Raw genomic sequence first — 22,875 nt, forward strand, 5'->3', positions numbered from 1 at the left:
ATAAATGCTAATCATTCATAATCAAATAATTGCTCGCACTACTTGTGCTCGGTGGGTGACGATGGCAGGCAGCCTTTGTACGTCCGCCTGCCAGTCAAGCTTCCACCACCACCGCCACCGGAGCCTGATTCTCAATTCAGCACCAGCGCGACAACTCAAACAAAGATCAGATTGATGAAATATCTTCGTAAACAAGTGGTTGCTGGGAAATACGTTTCCATCCCGGACCACCACGTTCAGCTTATTGGCACTATGCAGAAGCAGAAGGATGTCGTTGGCTGTGGCGAGGAGGTGGAGTCCTTGCCGGGAATGAGGGAATGAATGACCCGAACCGGTCGTTCTGTGAGTGATGATGCTTACGTAAAAAGTGATGAATAGTTGTGCAATTTTGCCATAGAGAAGTCCCCCGGTGGCGATGCTGGTTGGTTGGGCCAAAGAGTAGCTACGTATCTTCTAACGTACAGCAGAGGTCTCTCGGCAGGAGACGCCACTTGGAGAATCTCGACAGGGCGGTTGGTAGAGCGATACATCAAGTCGAAAATGTAGTGGGTTGGGTCGGTGTGGTGGCACTACACTGTGAGCTTACCGACGGATATTGTGCTTCTCTGGTCTTGTCGTCGAGGATGGCTGCACAGGAACGATACGAGTCGTTTCCATGCCATGGACCTGTGGTACAGTTTTACATCAGATGGCTAATTGGAAAGAGCTGATTAAGGGTTTGATGCCATGGCTCATTGAGTATGTGGGTCATGATTTTGGATCGGAGCTGTCAGGCTTGGTCAGTAAACGGAACGGTTATTATCTGGCCTATGCCTATAGGTATTGAGGAATGCTAATGACTTAAACCGGTGCGAGTTGTTTAAGCAAACTGCAATCAGCTAAATGGAAGATCCTCTGATGATGCTTAGGGGCTGTCCATAAACCACGTGGTCATTTTTTTTTTGGGACTTTTCAACCCCCACCCCCGGGTGGTCATTTGTTCATACAAAATTTTTTATTTGTCCATACAAAATGGTCATTGCCCGAACCCCCCCCTCATGACCACGTGGTTTATGGACAGCCCCTTAATTTGAGCGAAGATGGGGGGAGGGGATAAAACTAGCCGAAACTTATGCGAATTGTTGTTGAAAATTATCATAAGAGAACGTTTAGGTTTATATGTCTTTCTGATTGAACGGTTGTGTTTGAAAGTATGAAACAGGATTTTTTAACGTTTCAGAGTGAATGAGCCATTTGTAAATCGCTGACGTAGTTTAAGTAGAGTAAATAATCTGTGTCTTGGAAAATCAATGTAAACGAATATCCTTGTTCCAGAAGGTAAAATAAAAGTGCGCAAACAAATATGAAAGCCAGGATTGTAATTCAACGGAACAAAGTTAAATCTCTCTACATGGATTACTGGTAGAGTTTCTTGTTGCCATCCCTGCGTAGACTATGAGCGACTCACGTCCAATTACATGAGAGATTCAGTTGAGAATCCACCATGTACGGAAGTTATGTCACAGGCGTCTGTTTAGTATTGTTGACGACCTGCAACTGAGAAGCAATCAGTAAAACAATGAAGCTGATATTACTCATTATATGTATCAGAGCACCGTTAAGCTAAGAAAGCAACATCATCAAACAATATGAAGCAATTTAGATGCTCTTGTCAATTGCGATCAGGAACAGTAGTGGTGACCCTTGTCTCAGTTCAGCGCTGACCGCTGACCATGATGATATGGGACATGATAAACTCAAGCGCGACAAAACGTGCAAGGGCGCTGCCTTCAAAAGTCTGGCGGAAGAGTTGCTCGGCGAGGGAGTAAGGGCTATTACAGCTGAACCGACTCTAAAGGTCAAAAACCTGGACATGGATGCCAAAGTGCTCGTCATGGCACTGCGGCAACAGTGCGAGGTACAGGTGGCCACCGCAGCCACATAATGCACCGACAGGGACACAGATTGCCTTGGTACAGTTACTAAGAAGATTAATCGGTCAGCCAACTGACCTACGTGAGCCACCGGAAGCTTGCCTCAGGTGTCTGGAACCAGGACACAATTCATGGGACTGCAAAGGCCCTGACATGAGCAAGCATATAGGTGATAATGTCGAGGTGCAGACCATAAGACACATGGCACCGGCACCCTCCCAAGTGCACCCAACGGAAGGCCTAAGGTGTCCAGCCTTCAGTGGAGTCACAGCTGACAGGTCACAGTGTAGGTAAAGCAGCAGAACCTGAACCACTGCCACTGCTGCGTCAGGAATTGGCTGAGTGATGGACAGGTATCGCCATCATAGCGAGCGAATATTATGTACCCGCCGGTAACGGCAACTGAGTCTATGTAAACAGGTCCAGGATGTAAACGGAGTCTTCTTCTGTAGTAGTAATAGCGGATGACTTCCATGCCTGGTCCGTAGAATAAGGAGGCCGTTTGGGTCAGATCCTGTTAGAGCAGCAGGGATTATTGTGCGGGGGCCTGAGGAAACCCCTCCCCCCCCCCGCTTGCGGATCAGCCGCATAGTCGCCGGCTAAGATTAGGACTAATAACCCCAATTCAAGGTGTCAAGCGACCCGTGTGCTGAAGCATGAGTGATCGAGATGGTTAAAAAGATGCTCGATCATTAACGGAACCTTGGGGAAACCAGGGCACCTCCCCCAGCCTCAGACCCCCACCCTCAAAGTATTTAATTTCTTACTGCGTTATTGCAGGGGTCTGGCGTATGGACCTTTTTTCTCGTGCTACTCGTGGGATTAAACAGGCTGGCCGGTCCCGAAAGAAAAGGAACAAGGGATTGCGACCGTTGTTAGTCCCTCAGAAACCTCTGTGACGCGGCTCAGCAACCGCTTTTTTAGGTGGTCTGAGTGGAAGGCGGATGTCGCCATCATAGCTGTAACGGCAATTGGGTCCCGGATGGGTCCAGAAAAATGACGGCTATATGGACGACGGCTAAACACCCCGTCCAGGCGTTGGTGTCTACTACATACGAGGGCTACGTGGTCGCCAAAGTAAACGGGGTCTTTTTCTGTAACTGCTATGCGCCTCAGTGGTGGTCGATCGAACAGTTCATGCGGATGCTGGACTGCATGACGACCATGCTAACAGGGTCGTCTGGTGGATCACCTGGTGGTTCGCTACAGTATCGACTCACTACAACAACAGCAGGTAGTGGGTAGAGGAAGAGGCGGCTAGGCCAAGGCCAAGCCCTCGCAGGTGGAAGACATCATACTTACTTCGACGAAGGGGTATTTAGGAAGGCACTCCGCCTTCAGCGAAATCAACTCGGTTAAGACGGTGACGAGCAGGTAGCGGTACTCTCGCGTGCGTGCGATGCGACTATGCCTAGGGGGCATAGGGAGGCTTACTGGTGGACTCAAGCGATTGCGGACCTGCGTCGCGCCTTCCGTAGGCGGCGGATGCAGCGAGCACGATCTGAGGAACAACGTAAGAGAAGGGTGATTCGCTACTGTGCAGTAGTAACTCTGGATGTAAGGAACGCGTTTAATAACGCTAGTTGGCCGGCTATTGCCGATGCGCTCCTGCGTCTGGGAATACCCGCGTACCTGTACAAGATTCTCTTTACTTCTATAATAGAGTACTAGTTTACGATACAGAGGTGGGTCGGAAGTGCTTTTACATAACCTTAGGTGTCCCGCAAGGTTCTATCCTGGGTTCGGTATCATAGAATGTTATGTACGATGAAGTTTTGGGGTTAGAGTCCCAGGTGGGAGTGAAGATTGTCGGATTTGCTGACGACATTACGGTCGAAGTCTACGGTGAGTCGATCAAAGAAGTGGAGTTGACTACTACCCACCCGATCAAGGTCGTGGAGGTGTTAATGAGGTCCAGGAACTTGGAGTTGCCTCACCACTTAACTGAGGTGATGGATGTGAACAACCGGAAGTCGGAGCCGCAAGAGCGTTCGCAGCAGGCGATTGCACTATCACGTCGAAAAGCTCCGTCAAACACTTGAGCGAGATAATCGACGATAAGTCTACCTTCGGTATACTCGTTGATTACGCCTGTAAAAGAGGCTTCACAGCTATAGTGGCACTGTCCTGGAAGCTGTCCGGAACAAGAGGCATACGCAGGACTGCCAGGATGGCCTCCACGGTCAAATGACAGCGCGCGTGGGACAGTTCCACCAAAGGAAGGTGGACCCACAGGTTGATTCCAAGGGTAGATAGTTGAATTAACAGGCACCATGAGGAAGTAACATCCCAAGTAACATTTTAAGTTTTGTTCGGCTCTACAAGAGATCTTCATGACCAATTTTATAAAACTTGCAATAAAACTGAATCATACATCAAAGCCTCATGATAACCTCTTTAAGGGCATCTTCCGGCTAAGTGGTCCACTCTCGGAGAGGTTTTGCAAACTGCATTAAGAGTAGCAATAAACCCGTTTTAAAACCTAGTTGAAATATTTCCCATTCTCGATTGTTGTTTTTTTTTCAAAAAAAAAAACTATGACAGCTCAAGATGCAGAGAAGCTTCTTCGATGGCACGTAAAGTTCAGGAGGATACATCATTCGTAAGTAGAAAGCGATTATTTCAAAGTAGTATTTTAGTAGTTATTGTGCTGGTAGACTTATGTGCATTCAAATTTACCGTGAATATTGGGATTGCAGAATCATAAAATTAATGCGCTTCAAAAATAGTGAATATTATCATTTTGGAATGAAATAAATCAATTTGTGAATTTAGTAAAACTATCCCGAATCACAAGAAAACTCAGCAGAGAGAGATTATTTATGTGAGCATGTTATGAAAATGGATGCAAACTACCAATTCATTGCTAATTTAAGCAAAATTAACTATTTTTCATTCACGTAAGCTAATTCTTCAATATGACGACGACCATAATCAGCGAAACTAAAACGAAAGCAAGTTTACTTTTATGATGACCGCAATAAACCTAGCAGTGTCGTAGTTTCTGCTTTTCCACCAACAGATGTCGTTACTAATCGAACGGATCTCCATCTGTTGAGAGTTTTAACAGTTTTATTGCGGTAATAATGATTGCCAGAAGGTTTACATATCGGAAAGTTTTGTTTACTCTTAAAATCTGTCCTTATGGATATCTTCAAGTATACTATAAAACATTTTATTAATGGTTTTCATAAAAGCAGTCATAAAACTGTGAGTTTTAATTATTGCTGTAATAAAACATTAATAAAAATCAAACAAAACCAATCAGCGACGGAATTGTTACTTGGGATTCCACCTGACACAGGTCCTTTCAGGCCATGGTTGCATCCGACAGTATCTACACCGTCTCGAGCATGCGGGTTCTCCCGAATTTCCGGTTTGTGCTAATTTAGAGGAAACGGCGGGACACATTTTGTTCGTGTGCCCGCATTTTCGCACAATGTGTGACCGCATGCTTGCCACATGCGGGGAGAATGCAACTCAGGACAATCTTGTCCAGAGAATGTGTAGGGATGAGTTTGGCTGGAATATTACCCACATCGACTTGGAGCTGCAAAGGATGTAGCGCGTGGCTTATTCAGACGCGATACAAGAGGTGGTCCAAGGGTTCGGGGTCGGCTTCGTAGATCATACCGGTGCCCTGCGGTCAAAATCGACCTTTACAGGGATTAAGTGGCAGCGGGGAGATCATCCTGATAGCGTAGCGGGGACAGGGTCCCCAGTAAGGGCCGGGACAGATGAAGGCCCCACTGTCAGCAACTGCTTTTGGTGCTAGCTGACAGTAGCAATAGGTCAAAGTTGCACGCAACCATCAGTTCTTGATGCTTTCTGAACTGTTCTGCGCGGCCGATGTAGTTGACCCAGTCCGCCTTCCGAGGGCTAAGAAAGTGATAAGAATTACTCGAAAAACTGGCTGAGCGCCTTGAGGGTACGATGTGCACAAGCCATTCTCTGACGCAAAGCCTTCTTACTGGTTCCCGAGAGACAAAGGGTTTGACGGTCATGGGTATAATTTTTAGTGGATCAGGAAAATCTACTTTTGTTGAAGAAGACGGTACCTAACGTCGAAATATGAAAATTATTCAAGAAAGTGGCAACCCGAGCGAAGGCGGATAACAAAATGATTACAAGTTTTGTTACCTGATTATCATTAGTTTGATAATTGAGTATGTTATCATTTAGGTTGACTTAAGAGCCAACATAACAAAAATGATAACTCAAATTTACTCCACGAATACCAAAATGATAAGAAGGTAAGTTATCAGTTGATAACTAATTGTGTTATACAATATTTTGTTCAACATTACATTTAGTTTTCAACATGCAAAAATACAGCTGATTGATAACTGGTTTTGTTATCAATTAGTGATCAATCAAAGCTACTTTATCGAACAAAAAAGCAAAAATCTACTTTACCGACATCGCCAGCAATTGAAAAAAGTTTCTTATGGTTTTGCAGCCATGTTTTCAACTATTGCGCAGAGCGGGTCTCGAACCCTGATCGAGTGATTACCAGTCGCAGCCGGTAGCCCCTATACCAACGGGACTTGGTGAGAGGGAGAGTCTTTGAAGGCCATGTTTTCGTACTACAGTCGCATTGAAGGTGGAAAGCGGAATCTATTTTTAGATTCGAGGTTCATCAGACTCTCAGTTTAGGAAAAGCTTTGAAATATGCGTTTGGAAACTGATAACATATTTTGTTATCATTTAGTATTTTTGTGTTATCGCGATAGACCAAAATTATCAATAACTAAATTTGTTATCATCTGGTTATCATCCATTATAAAAAAGGATGACAAAAATAACAAAATAATAACACCGATAACACAGTTTATTATCAAAGTGATATCAATTTGTTATTCGCCTTTGCTCGGGAATGGACACCAACAGAACCTTAACAGCCTGCTATCCTGCGTCTTTGTTCGTTATTTTTTTAGAAATTTCTTACGAAAGAAAAGCATTTTTCTTTTTGTATGATGATGCGAAGCCTGAAATTTCGAAGCATTCGATAAAATTTACATAATTGTAACCCTCGCAAGTTTTTTTCTTCCCTTCTACATCAATACCCTTATTTTCGGTAACTGTCCCCAACAAATTTCTCTCCCGGCCGCCCTACACCAACAAAGGAGGAAAATCCACGCGAGAGGGCATACCAGAATTATGGCATACGGTTGATTTAACTTTCAAGCATAATATTGATTTTTCCTTAAATCAGACCTTGCCGAAGCGAACGATTCAGACCAGATTGTTGCAAACTGCTCTGCTCTACCTTCCGCCATTCGTCGAACCTACCCGCATAATAGATGGGAAATTCTTTACGCTTCGATTCGGCTTTGAGCGCCATCATCCGCAAGTCCCGGCCGAAAGCGGGGGAAAATCCTCCCAAGGAAGCAAATCACCCCATTGAGAAACCTCTTTTTACCGTTCCCTCTGTGTCTCGCGAGAACGGAACGCTCTATCGGTTCCTCTTTTGCGCTCTGCTGGCTGGCGTCGTCCGTCGTCGGCCTCCGGGCATCTTTCGCGGTTGGTTCGGGGTAGTTCAGCTCTGCTCTATTGGAAGCAGCCTGAGGGGGTCTGAAAATATGATTTTTTTTCTCAATTCGTACTAGTTGTGGATAACAAGCAAACTGTAAGAGTACTTTTTCCCATGCAGCCAGCCGACGCCCGATCGTATTCATGCTAAATTGCATGCTGTAGCCAGTTCACAGGGATGGTGTTGTGTCGATATTCACATATTGGTATTTTATCCTGACGTATCAGTGTTGTAAATTGATTCCGAAGAATTTGCCAGCTCTTCGACTCTTGAACGTGTGGCTGCATGTGGCAATACTATGCAAGTGGATGTGTGTGCTTTTCAACAGATATGGACACTGCAAACATGGAGAATTTTGGATTTCAGGAAAACGAGAGTGCATAAATGATCTTGGAAGGAAAGCGAGTGAAGTGCAGCAATTGGCATCGAAGAAATCTACAGACATAGATGCAGAATCAAATATGGATGGAACATGAATATATTACAGCAGATTTCAGTTCATTTTTCTTACAGAAGGTTCGCTACATTCGGTGGTTTGTGTTACAATTTGCGATTCCATTCCCAAATTGTTGAAAAGGTTGTAGGAAAGTTAATGAAAATCAAGCTGATAGACTATTTTCTAAAGTATATTTACTAGAGTGGGTCATCGTTTATATGGAAAAATGAAAAATTCAATGGCATCTCCTTAGATCAAAGCTGTTCTGATCCCATTTCAGGACCCCAATAAGTGTGCAAAATTTGGGCACGATCGGTTATGTCCACGTTTTGCGCATCGCGTTTGAAGTTTGTATGGTAAAACACACTTTTTTGCATTTCTCTCATGACAAGCTCGAATTTTTCTAAAACCATATAATCGATAATGTGAAAACATAGCCTAAGGCGCCCTGCAAAACTTTGTCGAAGACCACGAAGTGATCTGATGCTTATGAAAAAAGTTACAGCGTTGGCATTGCTTGACGAAACAGCATGATTTTGTTGCTATTGTAATTTCTTTACATGTTAAAACATAAACACATGCATGCGGTTCGTTGATTATAACTATTTTCACAAGTATCGGATCGCTTTGCGGTCTTCGACATCATGCTTTTATTGGTGGCATTTGGGACATTTTTGTGTTTTACAATTTGTTTGGAGATAAGAAACAACTGAACTTGTGACTGAATTGCATCTATACTTTTCATGGTTCACTTGGCATCTTAAAACGTAATATTTTATGAACATAAATTTTGTACTAATTTACCCAAAACAGTAAACTTTAAACCCAATTTAGAAAAAATCATTAAATATCATGTCTGTGAATTTTTTTTACATGAAAGCTAATGTATTTTTTAGGTGATTGCCGATGAAAAAACTTGCCCGAACTTGCCCGACTGCAAGAACGTCCTATATACATTTTGCGTGATTTTCGGGAACTTTCTATATAAAATCAATGCATATTTTATTTTTTCCAACTAATTTCCTCGATACATGTTTTATTTTAGTATTTTTCATTATTATAACTCGAAAACGGACATTTAATTTGTTTAAAAACGTATTTTAATGAAAAAAATTGATTTTAGGTAGGTATTTCATAAATCGGTCAATATCTCAAGAATAATAGGCTTTGGAAATTTGACGTCTTCAGCAAACTTTTTCAGCATAAATAGCCGAACAACTTTGCCGAAGACACCATATCGCTAAAATGCAATTTGGCCAAAATGGCTTATAGGACTTTTATGCGAATAACGTAAGAAAAATTACCTTCCGCTCAGAATATCGACCATGTCCATAGAAATATTTTCTCTGAAGACACCAAATGAGGATCTCGACATCTCGACGAGCTAGAGGTTTTTTCCATGTATTTTCAATCCTGCCCCAGTGTGCGGCCTGAAACTGCGCTGCATCTCGTGAAGTCCCCTTAACCCTAAAAGGGATACCTGGGGTCCATTGGACCCCAGGCGCCTTTCGGAGCTCGTCTTTGATGGAACACACTCAGCGAGGTGACGAAACTGAGGCCATGAAGGTATCCCTTTTAGGGTTAAAGATAACATAAAACCCCCAAAAACGCTCTGAAGCTCATCCAAAAGCCTGTGTAGCCCCATGTAAAGCTTCGGGAATCCTACTGGAACAATACGCCACTGAAACCCCCTTTAATGCATTGCATCGGGAAAGGCAAAAATGCCGTCTCCAAAGGTTTGAAACGTATCTGAAACCCTACGAACGCAACGAAAACCCTTTCAATTTCCCTGAAAAGCAAAGAAATGACACTGACACCACATTCAGTTAAATACTGTAGAGACTGAATGAAACTTACTACTAGATAACGGACACGACACACATAACAAGCACCCGTGGATACGAGGAAAAACATTTTTTGAGAAAAGTTCCATCACTTGCAATGGGAATCAAACCCTCACCCCATGGCATTGTATGGTTATACGCTTGGTGACGCTAACCGCACGGCCACAACAATCCACTGAAGCCACAAGAAAACTTCTTGAAACCGCTCTGCATCTCTCTGGAAGCTTTTCTGGAAATCACTTAACCCCTTAAAACATGCGAACCACGCTGATATGTCTTAAATCCTTTTTGAAACCTCACGAAAAGCCCCTGAGACGTTTTCGTGGATTTCAGAGGGTATCAGGTGCGTTACATGGGGTCCTTGGTCTTTTTAAGGGAAGTTTGGAGAAATTTCAGGAAGCTTCAGAGGGTTTTGGTGGATTTTACAGACGTTACATAGGCGTTTTTCGTGCTTTCGGAGAGTCTCAGGTAAAATACACGGGGTCTGTTGAGGTATTAGGAGGATTTTAGAGGTGTTTCAGGAAATTTCAGAGGAATTTTAGAGACCTCTTCACGAAAGCCCATCAATCACCCCGGAAATGCCTTGAAACTTCCATAATCTCTATGAAATGTCCTTGAAATGCCTCGAAACATCCCTGAAACCTCCGCAATCCCATTGAAACTTTCCTGAAATAATCATAATCAATTTGGAAAAAGTTAAACTTCTAGGAATGCCCCTGAAATCCCCTTTATACTAATTTAAACGCCCATACAATCCTCGTAATTCAATTAAAACGCTAATCAACAATGACGTTTAAGAGCTCCTAAAATCCCTTGAAACAATTCCCGTGGCCCCATCTCAAATGCCCAGGAGCAAGACCTGTACACGCAAACTAGATTCCCGTATGAAAGCCCTGACTTAATTCAAGGACAAATTTCCGTCTTTTTATGTCCGTTTTAGTTTATGCACCTCCAGCCAATGACATAAAAAGAGATTCCAGAGTGATATAATTAATGTTTTCTTTTCACAAAAATCTCTAATACAGAGCTACCTTTCTAAGGCTAGTTTCACACGTATTGTACAAAAATAGGACAAGTAATGGTCAAGTAATAATTCCGCTTCAAAATTACTTGGGCGATTGGCAGATTGCAAGAAAAATGTAACACCGATACACTAAAACCTCTTTTTATGCATGTTTTTTTATGCACTTTTAATTTATGCACCTTTTTTTATGCCCTGCATAAAAAGAGGGAAAGCTACTCAGAACCAATATTGTGCATAAGAATATTTAATAATGACAGGAACTACTGCAACGGCGACCGGGGATGTTTACAGATGAGAGCAAAGGAAGGTTACAGGTTCGTTTTTGGGTGTTTCCGAAGGTCTCATGTGCGTTACATGGGCTCCGAGTGGGTCTTAAGGGGATTTCGGAGTCATTTCAGGAGTCTCAGAGCATTTTAGGCTGGTTTCAAAGCCGTTACGGAGGCGTTTTTAGGGGTTTTGGTTTAGGAGGATTTTTTTTAGACATTTCAAGATGTTTCAGATCATTTTCGGCGTGATTCAGAGGCGTTACGGAAGCGTTACGGAGGAGTTTTCGGGGTGTTCGGAGCCTCTCAGGTGCGTTACATGGGGTCCGAGGGGGTTTAAGGGGGATTTTGGAGGCATTTCAAAATGTTTCAGACCATTTTCGGCGTGATTCAGAGGCGTTACGGAGGAGTTTTCGGGCTGTTCGGAGCCTCTCAGGTGCATTACATGGGGTCCGAGGGGGTTTAAGGGGGATTTTGGAGGCATTTCAAGACGTTTCAGAGCATTTTCGGCGGGATGCAGAGGCGTTACTTATGCGTTACGGAGGAGTTTTCGGGATGTTCGGAGCTTCTCACGTGCGTTACATGGGGTCCGAGGGGGTTTAAGGGGGATTTTGGAGGCGTTACGGTAGCGTTACGCAGAAGTTCTCAGGTGTTTCGAAGCCTCTCAGGTGCGTTACATGGGGTCCCCGGGGGTTCAAGGGGTATTTTTGAGGCATTTCAGGAAGTTTCAGAGCAGATTGTGAAATACCTTAAATCGCCCCTCAAACCTCATGCAACGCGTTTTAAAGTCTCCTGAGATCCCTTGAATTGCCCCTAAAGCCCCTTGGAATGCCCCTGAAACCTACTTAATACTATTGAAATACCCCAGGATTCTCCGTAATCCCATGAAAACACCAAAAAATCTTGACAGAACAGGCTCATCAAACCCCCCGAAACAACCCCTTAAAACGCCCCTGAAGCCCCTTGGAACCCCCTTTTTGGGCTCTCTGGGAACATTCTGGAAACCCCCTTAGCCCCACCTCATCTGCCCACGAGCAAGATCTTTTCTCGCAAACTAGATTTTCTAATTAAAGCACAAACTTAATTTATGCATAAATTTCCCTCTTTTTATGCCTTTTTTAATTTATGCAGTCCCAGCCATGTGCATAAAAAGAGGTTCTAGTGTAATGTCTTCCATGCAACTTAAACGTAGCTGCCACTTTTCCTCGCGGAAAATTGTTTGCTCTTTTATTTCGTAAGCAAAGGTAACCCCTCCCCTCATACTAGATCAGTAGTCAAAAAGTTCTTTCGAAAAAAGGAGAAATTCTACTTGAGTGCTCTACTTGGGAACAAGAAATGTAGACAGCGATAGACGCGGCGCGACACGGACACAACACTTATCGTTCTTACAAACATAAAAAGTAATTAAACATTTACCTTTTCGTCGACCGGTTTCGGGCTCGATGTTGCCCATCTACAGGACGATGTCCAACTGATTACAAACATAAAAACAGCTTCGTACGTGTTACCGTACACGTCAGAGGGAGATGGGACTATTGGATGTTTTGTTTAGTCAAGCGGAAGAGTGGCGAAACTATCGGGGCATCGTCGTCATTCATCAGCGGTTGTTCAGCGGTGGTGATGAACATCGATTCCCATGCATTTAGTTGGGAAACTTTTCGGATGCATTTTTTTAATTTCGCTTGGTCCCAATCAATGGTGTGGTTGAGTTCCGTAGAATGTACTGCCACACTCGATTCGTGAACTTTCCCGTTGTCTGCGGCGGCTCTATGCTCTCTCAAGCGCGTTTTAAGTTTCCGACGGGTTTGTCCGATATATACTGCTGGACAACTTTTGCAGGGAATTTCGTAAATTCCCGACATTTCTTCCGGCGGAACTCTGTCTTTCAAGCAGCAGAGAAGCTCCTTCAAGGTGTATCCACTTTTGTAAACTGCCTGAAGCCCGTGTTTTTGGAGGATGTTTTGAATGGAGTTTGTCAATTTTGGATAGAAGGGTAAGCTGACTCGTTTTTTCGGGTCCCGGTCAGGTTGAAGTGTGGTGGCATTTTGGCGATGTCTTTTTCTTTCATGTTTCCTAAGGATCTTATCTACAAATTTTCTGTCGTATCCATTCAATATCGCAGCTTCGTGGATCTTCTTTCTTTCCGCACTAAATTCTTCTTTTTCCATCGGTATATTGAATAACCGGTGCGCCATTGAATGGAAGGCGGCTTGTTGTTGTGCTCCGAAGTGGTTGGAGTCGGACGTAATGTAACGGTCTGTGGAGGTCGGTTTCCGGTAGATGCCAAATTTCAGGGTGTTGTCTTCTTTCTTGGTTACCATCAAATCCAAGAAAGGGAGTTTGCCATCCGTCTCTTTTTCTACCGTGAATTTGATAGAACTATCCAGGAATTCCTATAGGCATGTCGCCAGGTATTTCTGCAGGGGTTCCTCCAGGCATTCCTTCAGGAATTCCTCCTGGGATTGCTCTAAGCATGCCTCCAGGAATTCCTTTAGGAATACCTCCTCAATACCTACGGTGATTTCTCCAGAATCCAGGAATTATTCCAAGAATTTCTCCAGCGATTCCTGCATGCATTCCTGTTGAGATTCCCCTAAGAACTCTTTTAAGGATTTCATCAGGAATCCGCCACGAAATCATCCAGGAATTCCTGGGGAAATTCTGAAGGAGTTCCTAGATGATCCTGGATGAATTCCTTCAGAAATGCCCCCAGGAATTCCTCCCGGAATTTATTCAGGAATATTTCTCCAGGTTTTCCTTCGGGAATTTCACCAAGAATTTCTCCAGGGATTACCCCAGGTATTTATTTAGGAATTCCTCCAGGAATTGATCCTGGAATTGCTTCAGAGATTCCTGCAACAATTCTTCCAGGAATTTCTCTAGGAAATCTTCCATCGATTCCCTCAGAAATTATTTTAGGAATTTATTCAGAAATTCGTCTAGGAATTCCTCCGGGATTTCTTCCAAAGTTTCCTCCAGAAATTCTTCTGGGGACTCCTCTAGGAATTTCTTCAGAAATTTATCCAGGGATTCCTCTTAGGCCTTCTGCACCACCGTGGGTGCCCAGGACTGAAAAAAAATCCTCTTAGGATTCTTCCAGAGATTCCTCAAGAAATTCCTCCAAGAATTTCTCCAGAAATTACCCCAGCGATTATTCATGTATATATTCAGGTATACAACCAGGAATTCATTCAGAGATTTCTCTAGGAGTTCCACCTGGGATTCCACCAGGAATTTGTCCAGAAGATCCTCCAGACATTCCTCCTAAGGTTCCTTCAGAATTGCTTCAGGGATTCCTCCAGTGATTTTTCCAAAAAGTCGTCCTGGAGTTCGTCAAAAAATTTCTCTTGAAATTTCTCCAAGGATTCCTCAAGGAATTCCTCAAGATGTTTCTTCACCAGGGAGTCCTCCCAGATTTGCTATAGAGAATCCCTTTTTCCAGAATATGCTCCCGCCTTAAAATACTCTGAGACTTTCTGCAATGCTTTCGAGTGCACAAACCACCCCCCTCCCAATCCCTGAAAACAACCCCTTGACATCTCCTGGTATCTCACTGAAGCCCTTTGGGACCCCTGAAACACCCCTGCAACCTCCCATTTGATCACCCCTATAAACACCCCCTGGGCACTGTTGCAATAGTTACCGTCATTAATAAATGTTCTTATGGTTCTGAGTAGCTTTTCCTCTTTTTATACGAGGCATAAAGAAGGTGCATAAATTAAAAGTAAAAATAACATGCATAAATAAAAAGAAGTTTCAGTGTATACTTTAAATAGCTCAGATCTAGTAAATCATTAATCACCTCCAGTTTTAAGTGATTGAAAAAAATATGATATAATATAATTATAATTCCAAACCCCCTCCACCCAACACCCCTCCCCCCACCTCCCCCCCCCTATGAGGGAGATATCGGTCTTTTTTAATCTCCCAAGTAGGCATCCACCTTACCACCCTTGCCCATCATCAGTTGTTGCGAGACGGGGAACCCTTATAGAAATTTTTGAGAAAGTCCCTAGAAGTTTGTTTTTGATAACTGGAGGTATCCCAAGAGAAATCGTTAGAGAAATCTTTGGAGGTATTTCTGGAAAAATCCTAGAGAAATTCGTAGAAAATAATCCTCAAGAGCAATGCTTTGAGGAATCACTAAAGAAATACCTAGGAAATCATTAAAGAAATTGTTGCATAAATACCGGACGGAATTCCTGAAGGAAACCTCGAAGATAAATTCCTTGAGCAATCTCTGGAGGATTTCCTGGAGAAATCTCCTGGGGTTGACGAGATCGTTTCTAGGTCGCTCCAGGAAAATCTTAAAAAGGCAATTCTTGGACATAGATTATCTTCATGTCTGTCACACAGGACGTTTTCAGTTAATATTTGTGAAAGAAGCAGACTTTGTCCCAGTCAGTGGGTACGTACGAGAAGAAAAATTATAAGAAGAAGGAGAAGTAGAAGTAGAAATAGCTAGAAAATAACGCAACAACTTCTGAAGAATATATATAAATTTCTGGAGAAATTATCCTCCTAGAGGAATCTTGACAAGTAATAGTGAAGAAACTACAGGAGGAATCTCTTGAATAATTTCTACAGAAGTAATTCTTAGAAAAATAATAGGTAAAATTAATCACAGGCTTATTGTTTCTACTTTAACTTATCACCAAAAAAAAAACAAAAATAAGCAGCGCTTCAATCTTTCGTTTTGAGTAGGATAAAATCAGCAGCACCCTTCTGAACAGATGGAACGGAACAGGCTCCCTATGCAGGCAAACCTAAACACTTGTCAAAATTATTGCATTACTCGACAATCAAACCATAACCACCGTCCGATACAACATGTCGACATCAAAAACCGTTCCGATTCTGCCAGGACTTAGGAACATTCGACAACAAATTGATGTCCTCGGTCTTGCAAACATGAAAGGAGCGTGTAGGTTTTCGTACCTAGGTACTCTGATGCTGCTCCGGCCGGCCTCCTGATAAAGCAGCCATTCAATCTGGGAAACAAACGGTCGTGCATTTATTTTCCTTTCCAACAAAGTGATTGCTTCGCGGAAATCTATCGTTTTCGACGGTTCGTTCGTGCACCTTCCCACGTACGTAGAAAGGTACCATATATCGGATATTCGAAAAGATCGACGACGAAGCTCGCGTGCGTATTGCAAACGCCTATTGATATTGTTCGATAGCACCATGGACAAACAGATGAAATAATTATGGAGTTATTTGCCAAAAGATTTGTTTTAACATTCGAGTGAACGCGCAAGTGCTGGAAGGATAATAACGTTTTTCGCGATCCTAAATCTCAAACAATTTTAGTTATATAGATGTTTGAAATATGACTGAAGTACAAACAACTTTTGAAACATCAACGTATTATTGACTTAGCAGATGATTTTAGCATCACTGGAAAAACTTGAGAAAAAGAACGCACAGAATATTAATTAATTGGCAAATTCAAAAATGAAATTGTGAAAAAATCGCGTTCCGGTGGGATTCGAATCCACGACTCCGTATTGGCTAGACCGGCGCTTTAACTTACCAAGCCACAGATCAGGTAAAAGTTCTACGGAATAGGAAGCCAAACTGACTCCTAGCCCACACGATGAATACTTCTATTTTCACAATTTCATTTTCTATCTTCCAATTTCATTTCAGCATCTCTGTACATTAAGGACAAACTTGTAAGAATCCCAAAATGGCCGCCACAATGGCCGACTTTGGCACCTACTCACGATTTCGAGGGCACAAGTCTCTTCGTAAATAAAACCAGCACACCTGATCTTTTTATTTTGAGCTTATTACAAGTGAGCAAGAACAGAATAATGAAATACATTGTTGTTCGAAGCTTGCTTCTTGAGATTTGTGCGTTTGAAGTTTCGACGCAATGTTGAAGCGGGATTTCAAGACGTTTGTCCTTAAATTTGAGTTAATAATTAGATAAAACCCTCTGAAGCATTCGATTTTTGTTTTTAACAGTTCATTTTTCAACTAAATTTTTAACACTTTTCGGAATGGTCTTGAGCTTTCATCCGTTAATCTCTGTTAATCTGTGATATCACAATCATCTACGGTACCTACAGTTCAGCAGCTCATAGCCTCTCCCATCCATATGTATCGACAAACTGCCGCAAAGCGGTTCGCTACTGCAAATCAAATCACTTACCAATTATTGTTAAATTTACGATGCTATTCCTAGTTTGTGCTACGATAAAATCCACCCGACAGCGGTACACACCGCTGTCGGCTTCACGGGCATTTTGCACCGCAAGCTCGCCCGGCTGCTTATCGAACAGAAAGTACGCCCGATTGCCGAACACGGAATCGTCGGACCACCGTTTCGCTGACGTCACGTCCCGGCCTCTGGTGTCGGCACTGCAATAGGAAAGAGAAAGGAATTTTCGGTGAAATAAGGGTTGTCGTGCTGTTGGAATACGGAACAAACCAGAGCTATAAGTTTATGAGCATGCATGTTGACATTGGATTTCACGTAGGCTGATAGGGCCCATAGAACTGAAACGGAAAACACGCGAACCAAGACCAGCAAGACCATACCGACGGTAGTGAGTTCGAATCCCGGTCCGGCAATAAATCGGTATCCTATCTTACCGGGGTCGCGCTAAGGTACATCGGGGCAAGTTAAAATGGGTGGGGCAAGATAAAACAGCGGGTTAACATGATGTTATCCAATGATGGAGTACAGCTTGAATGCCTTAGTATAGCATATAATTTTTGATTCAAACAATCTTTTGACGAAAGAAAAATTCCTAAAATGTATTGAAAACTATTTCAAAACTTCGCGTTTCATCTTGCCCCACCCGTCTGAACTTGCCGCAGTTTACCTTACTTACATCTCGCTAGCTGGTGGGGATTCTGACGCATGACAGCATTTTGTAATGAACAGATGTTTGACCTCCTTGATGAACAGACACTTGGGACACACTTCCTTAATCTAGTTGAAGTCAGAAGGGAAATAATGCCTCGACTGCACTACAAGTTAAGCACACAACTCTTAGCTTTTGGTAAATGACAATAACTGACACGTGGATGCATAGGGTAGAAGCTTGTGAGAACCACAGCTACATATGTCGAACGTTCCTCTTCAAGTGTGTACCCTGGAATTCTAAGCAATTCCAATGGTGATGTTAAAATGCTGTAAATAGGATATTTTAATAAAAATAAAGAATTATTTCAATCTAATAAAACATGGTAGTCTGAGTTGGGCTAGTTGCGTCACAAGTATGTCAGGAAAACGACAGGCGAAGACAATATTCGGAAAGAACCAGGAAAAGACCGGTAATTCCACGATGATTGTTTGCTGCTAAGGACTGGGGAAAAGTCGCGCAGAGATTCGTACAAAAGGAGAGAGGCTGAAGTTTTGCTTTTCTGCAGCTAAACTACCCGCGAAGTACAATTCAGCAGCGGGTGCAACCAAGTCTCGTTCTACGCTACGCCCTGAGGTTTTTTACATGGCGTGATCCTACTGAATTACTCCCGTATCAGAATGGTTACCGACTACTTGGAATGGACACACTTTCCAGGCGGCGTCAGCTAGAAAGAGTATTGTTTGTGCAAAAAGTGCTTGTAAGTAGTTTAGTTGTTCCTAATATTTTGTCACAGGTCACTATTAATGTAAAACATATATCGTAGCTAAAGATGCTCTAATTTTATTAGACTACAGTTAAGACGCATCTAAACATTATGGTCAGAATGAACCCATAATTGTGTTGTGTTGTTTGTTTAATCGTGTGTATGGTTTATTTTATTTTTCTGTTAGTTTTAAGTGTTTCAAGCAACGACTGTTGATATCGGTGTTTGGGCAGTTGCGATGGGGATCTTAGTCATGTTGCATTGTTTGGCGAAAAAACGAAAAGTGACGTGTGTTCGAGCAATTCCGATGAGGATCTCGATCGGGTTGCATTGTTCAATGGAAAAAGTGAAAAGTGACGTGTGTTTGGGGCAGTTGCAATGGGGATCTCGATCGGGTTGCATTGTTCGGCGGAAAAACAAAAAGGGACGCGTGTTTGGGGCAATTGTGATGGGGATCTCGATCAGGTTGCATAGTTCGGTGGAAAAATAAAAACTGACGCGTGTTTAGGGCAGTTGCGATGGGTATCTCGATCGGGTTGCATTGTTCGGCGAAAAAACGAATAGTGGCGCGTGTTTGAGGCAGTTGCGATGGGGATCTCAGTCGCGTTGCATAGTTCGGCGAAAAAAGTGAAAAGTGACTCGTGTTTGGGGCAGGTGCACAACATCCTTCCTCGTGAAGTGATAAAAATGGTTGGACACTTGGTAGCCAACGGTATTGCACAAAAATTGATGAAGTCAAGAAGTGGTCGCAGTCGTCCGACGACATGGAACTGGGTGAGATCATTCCGATTTTTTTTCTTTTCATCCTAGAACCAGTTGGGGTGATTTCGCCTATGCGTTTTCATGAAGACTCCTGGAGTCCAGTAATTTCGGAAAATTAATCTTATTAAGTAAACGGTTAAGTAAACGAATGCAATGAAATTTTGACCATTTATGACCAGACCATATAATTAACTCTGATAAACGTTTGACTTAACATAGAATTTTTAACAAGAGAGATATTTTTTTCCGTGTTAAGAATTTTAAGTCAAACGTTTTCATAGCTCATTATAAGAGGTATAAATGGTCAAAAATTCATTGCAATCGGTTCATTGAATTCGGAGATATACCAGCTCAAAGTTGGCTATCGGATAATTATATCTTTTTCAAAAATCTTTATAACTTCATGGAGAATAGCCCGATCTTCACCAAATTTTGACCACTGATCCATACGCGCCAACTTGTGACGTAGTTTGGGGGGCGAAGCTCTCCAAAATTGGACAAAATTCAACTTTTTCCAGCTAAATGCACTAGTTTTTACGTAAATACGCCTAAACTAGGTGAACTGCGCCGAAACTTTCCGAATTTGACTGATTTTGAGAGGTCTCGCCCCCCCCCTCTCAAAATCAGTCAAATTCGGAAAGTTTCGGCGCAGTTCACCTAGTTTAGGCGTATTTACGTAAAAACTAGTGCATTTAGCTGGAAAAAGTTGAATTTTGTCCAATTTTGGAGAGCTTCGCCCCCCCAACTACGTCACAAGTTGGCGCATATGCCACTGATACACAAGTAGTTGATGAACTCACTGTGAAAATTTGAAAATATTTGATGCACATTTCGAAAAGTTACAGCTAGTTGAACATTTTTTGAAAAGTGAAAATTTTGCCTGTCCCGATCATTTTGTCTATCCCCTGTACATGTGGTTTTTTTTCCATATATTTTACGGCAAACTCATATATACATTTTAAATACATTTATGGCTACTATGTTATTCCAGCGCAATTGACGAATATGCTGTTGGAATTTGTATAATCTTCTTTGTTTTCCAAAATGTTTTAGGTTAAACGCGATTGCTTCACATACAAGCCAAGTGCAGCTTTTTCTTTATAAGGTACACCGGGGCAAGTTGAAACGGGTGGGGCAAGATGAAACAGCGGGTTAACATGATGTTTTCTAATGATGATAAACAGTTCGATCGCTATAACACAGAGGTTCCCAAACTTTTTGCTATCGCGGCGCCCTTTGACATTTCGAAAAATGTCGTGGCGCACCAAAGTTTTTAACGTTTTTTTTAAATTTTGGGCAACCCTCACTTTACAGTGTGCAAGACAAAATCGTGAAACACTTCTCTAATATCATGTTTTCAGAATTCAATATTTGGAAAACTATTTTTTAAATTAATTTCTCAAAGATAGTTCGAACCAGCCAAGGGCTGAAAGTCTCTCAAATAAAGCTAAATCAATCAATCAAATCAATCAAAGATAGTTTAAATATTTGTAAGATTCCAAAAATCATGTTGATTTCATCATAGAAGTTTAAAAAAAAAAAAAGAAACTCAGATGTACAGGTAAAACAAGCCGCTGAATTTCCAAAATTCAGTCAAAAATTCTAAAGCGTTTGCAATAATTAAAGAATTCTTATTGGATGAAAATGTCTACACAGAGCTTGACCAAAGCTTCAACTTTTTGCGGAAATTGCAAAGCAACACTTTTATTATTTTGGAAAATTTCGGCAAACTGGGACACATGAAGAGATTGTAAAGACCTGCCAGGTGGGCTTTGATTGAACTTATTTTCATAAACTTCAACTTAACCCTTTGGTCCTGGATTGGCCATATATAACACCATTTATGAAACCGAGCACAACGAGTTCAGCGAGGTTGCGGTAATACTGATGAAACAGTCCGGTTCAAAAAGGTCAAAGCTAGCTCTTCACACTACCAGATCGGAAAACCTGCATGCCGCTAAGCTGTTCCGAAGACCTTGTAATTATTCTGAAAAGAACGTAAATAATGTTCATGAAATTAAAACTTTGGACAAGATATAGTAAAATCAAAAGCTAAGCTTATGCTTAAGATTTCCAAAAACAATTTCTAACACTTGATATTTTAAAATTTGGTTTAAATTGGTATGTTTAAATAGGATACCAGAAATCCTATGGAACAATCGAAGAGTCAGGAAAGATTTTAAAAAATGGGAGCGACACTAGTTTTACTAATAAAAAAAATTAAAAGTGTTCCGCAATACAAATAAAGAGTTTGTTTTTTTGTTTCGTCACAAAAGCAAAAATCCTGCGGCGCACCTGGGAAAGATTCGCGGCGCACCAGGGCGCCGCGGCGCACAGTTTGGGAATTACTGCTATAACACATAGTTTTTGATTCAAACAATCTTTTAGCGAAGGATAAATTTCCAAATTGTATTGAAATCTATTTCAAAACTTCGTGTTTCATCTTGCCCCACCCGTTTCAACTTGCCCCGGTGTACCTTATGCTTTTTCGCTCATGTTAATTCCAATTATCTCATCAGGATCGCTTAGTCCTAATCCAAACCTATCAAATCGTGGATCCAGGTCCAGATTTCTTTTGATCCTACACACATTTTACACGGTGCTCCGTTGTGTCTTGCTGTCCACAAAACTCACAAGTATCATTGCTTATTCCTACTATCTTGTTTCTCAATTGTTTAACTTCACTACTAACTATGTCATTCACACACATGTAAAGACCTTCTCTAGCATTTGTTGATAAAAACGATTTACTACAATTTCTCCATATTATATCCCACTGCAGGTCAGGGTTCTCAGTCTCTATTTTAGTTGCACAGCTTTGCTATGCAAGTAATGAATTGTAGATTGATTTCGTGGAAATCAATAAGGGATTTGATGCTGCCTCGCTAGCATAGCTTAACCACAACCTTGAATTCAAGGTTGAGAAAATACTTTGATTCTGGGCCATCATGAAGTGATCAATTAGGTCTGGGTCATTGTTTGAATACAAAACATGTTTTACAAATAAAGCTTGACATTTCAGAACAGGATCGATTAGTGAAAGAGCACCTTTACTAACGTCCAGGTACATTTGATTACGGGAGACCTTGAAAATTTGTCGATTCCATAAAATGTCGATTCAAGTTTCTCTTAGAATGAGTTTTGAAACAGTGTTTGACTGATTGAATCACAGTATCGTAATTATTAGAAACCGTAGTTTGGTATTTTGCATGAAAAACAACACCTAATATTTTCAAACAATATTTTTCTCGAATTTGGTGCGGTCCGGATTTGCAGTTGTTAAATCGCATATAATGCGATTTATGGATTTTCAATTTTATTTTAGAATAAATACTAAAATATTTGATGATCTCCAGAACCGTGTCGAACTCATGATCGTTTAGGATGAAAATATTCAGATCGTCTGCATAAGCTAATACTTTTATAAAGGTATTAGCTACAAAGCAACCTCGAATATTATCACTTCGTATAAGCGGTTCTATGTACAGGACGAATAGTGCCATACTGATTGGGCAT

The 22,875-nt window shown here is 41.9% G+C and overlaps 1 protein-coding gene across 4 annotated transcripts in view; it reads right to left on the reverse strand.

Annotated features, from left to right (window-relative positions):
- LOC109423252 (hemicentin-2) overlaps positions 1 to 22,875 on the reverse strand; it is a 759,984-nt gene that overhangs the window by 237,266 nt on the left and 499,843 nt on the right. For all 4 annotated transcript variants that reach the window (XM_062846090.1, XM_062846089.1, XM_062846091.1 and 1 more), the window contains one exon: positions 17,174 to 17,382. In XM_062846090.1, the coding sequence (XP_062702074.1) occupies positions 17,174 to 17,382 (209 nt within the window). The remainder of the gene's footprint in view (positions 1 to 17,173; positions 17,383 to 22,875) is intronic.

This window comes from Aedes albopictus, chromosome 1 (genome assembly GCF_035046485.1).
Source record: "Aedes albopictus strain Foshan chromosome 1, AalbF5, whole genome shotgun sequence".
Classification (NCBI taxonomy): domain Eukaryota; kingdom Metazoa; phylum Arthropoda; class Insecta; order Diptera; family Culicidae; genus Aedes; species Aedes albopictus.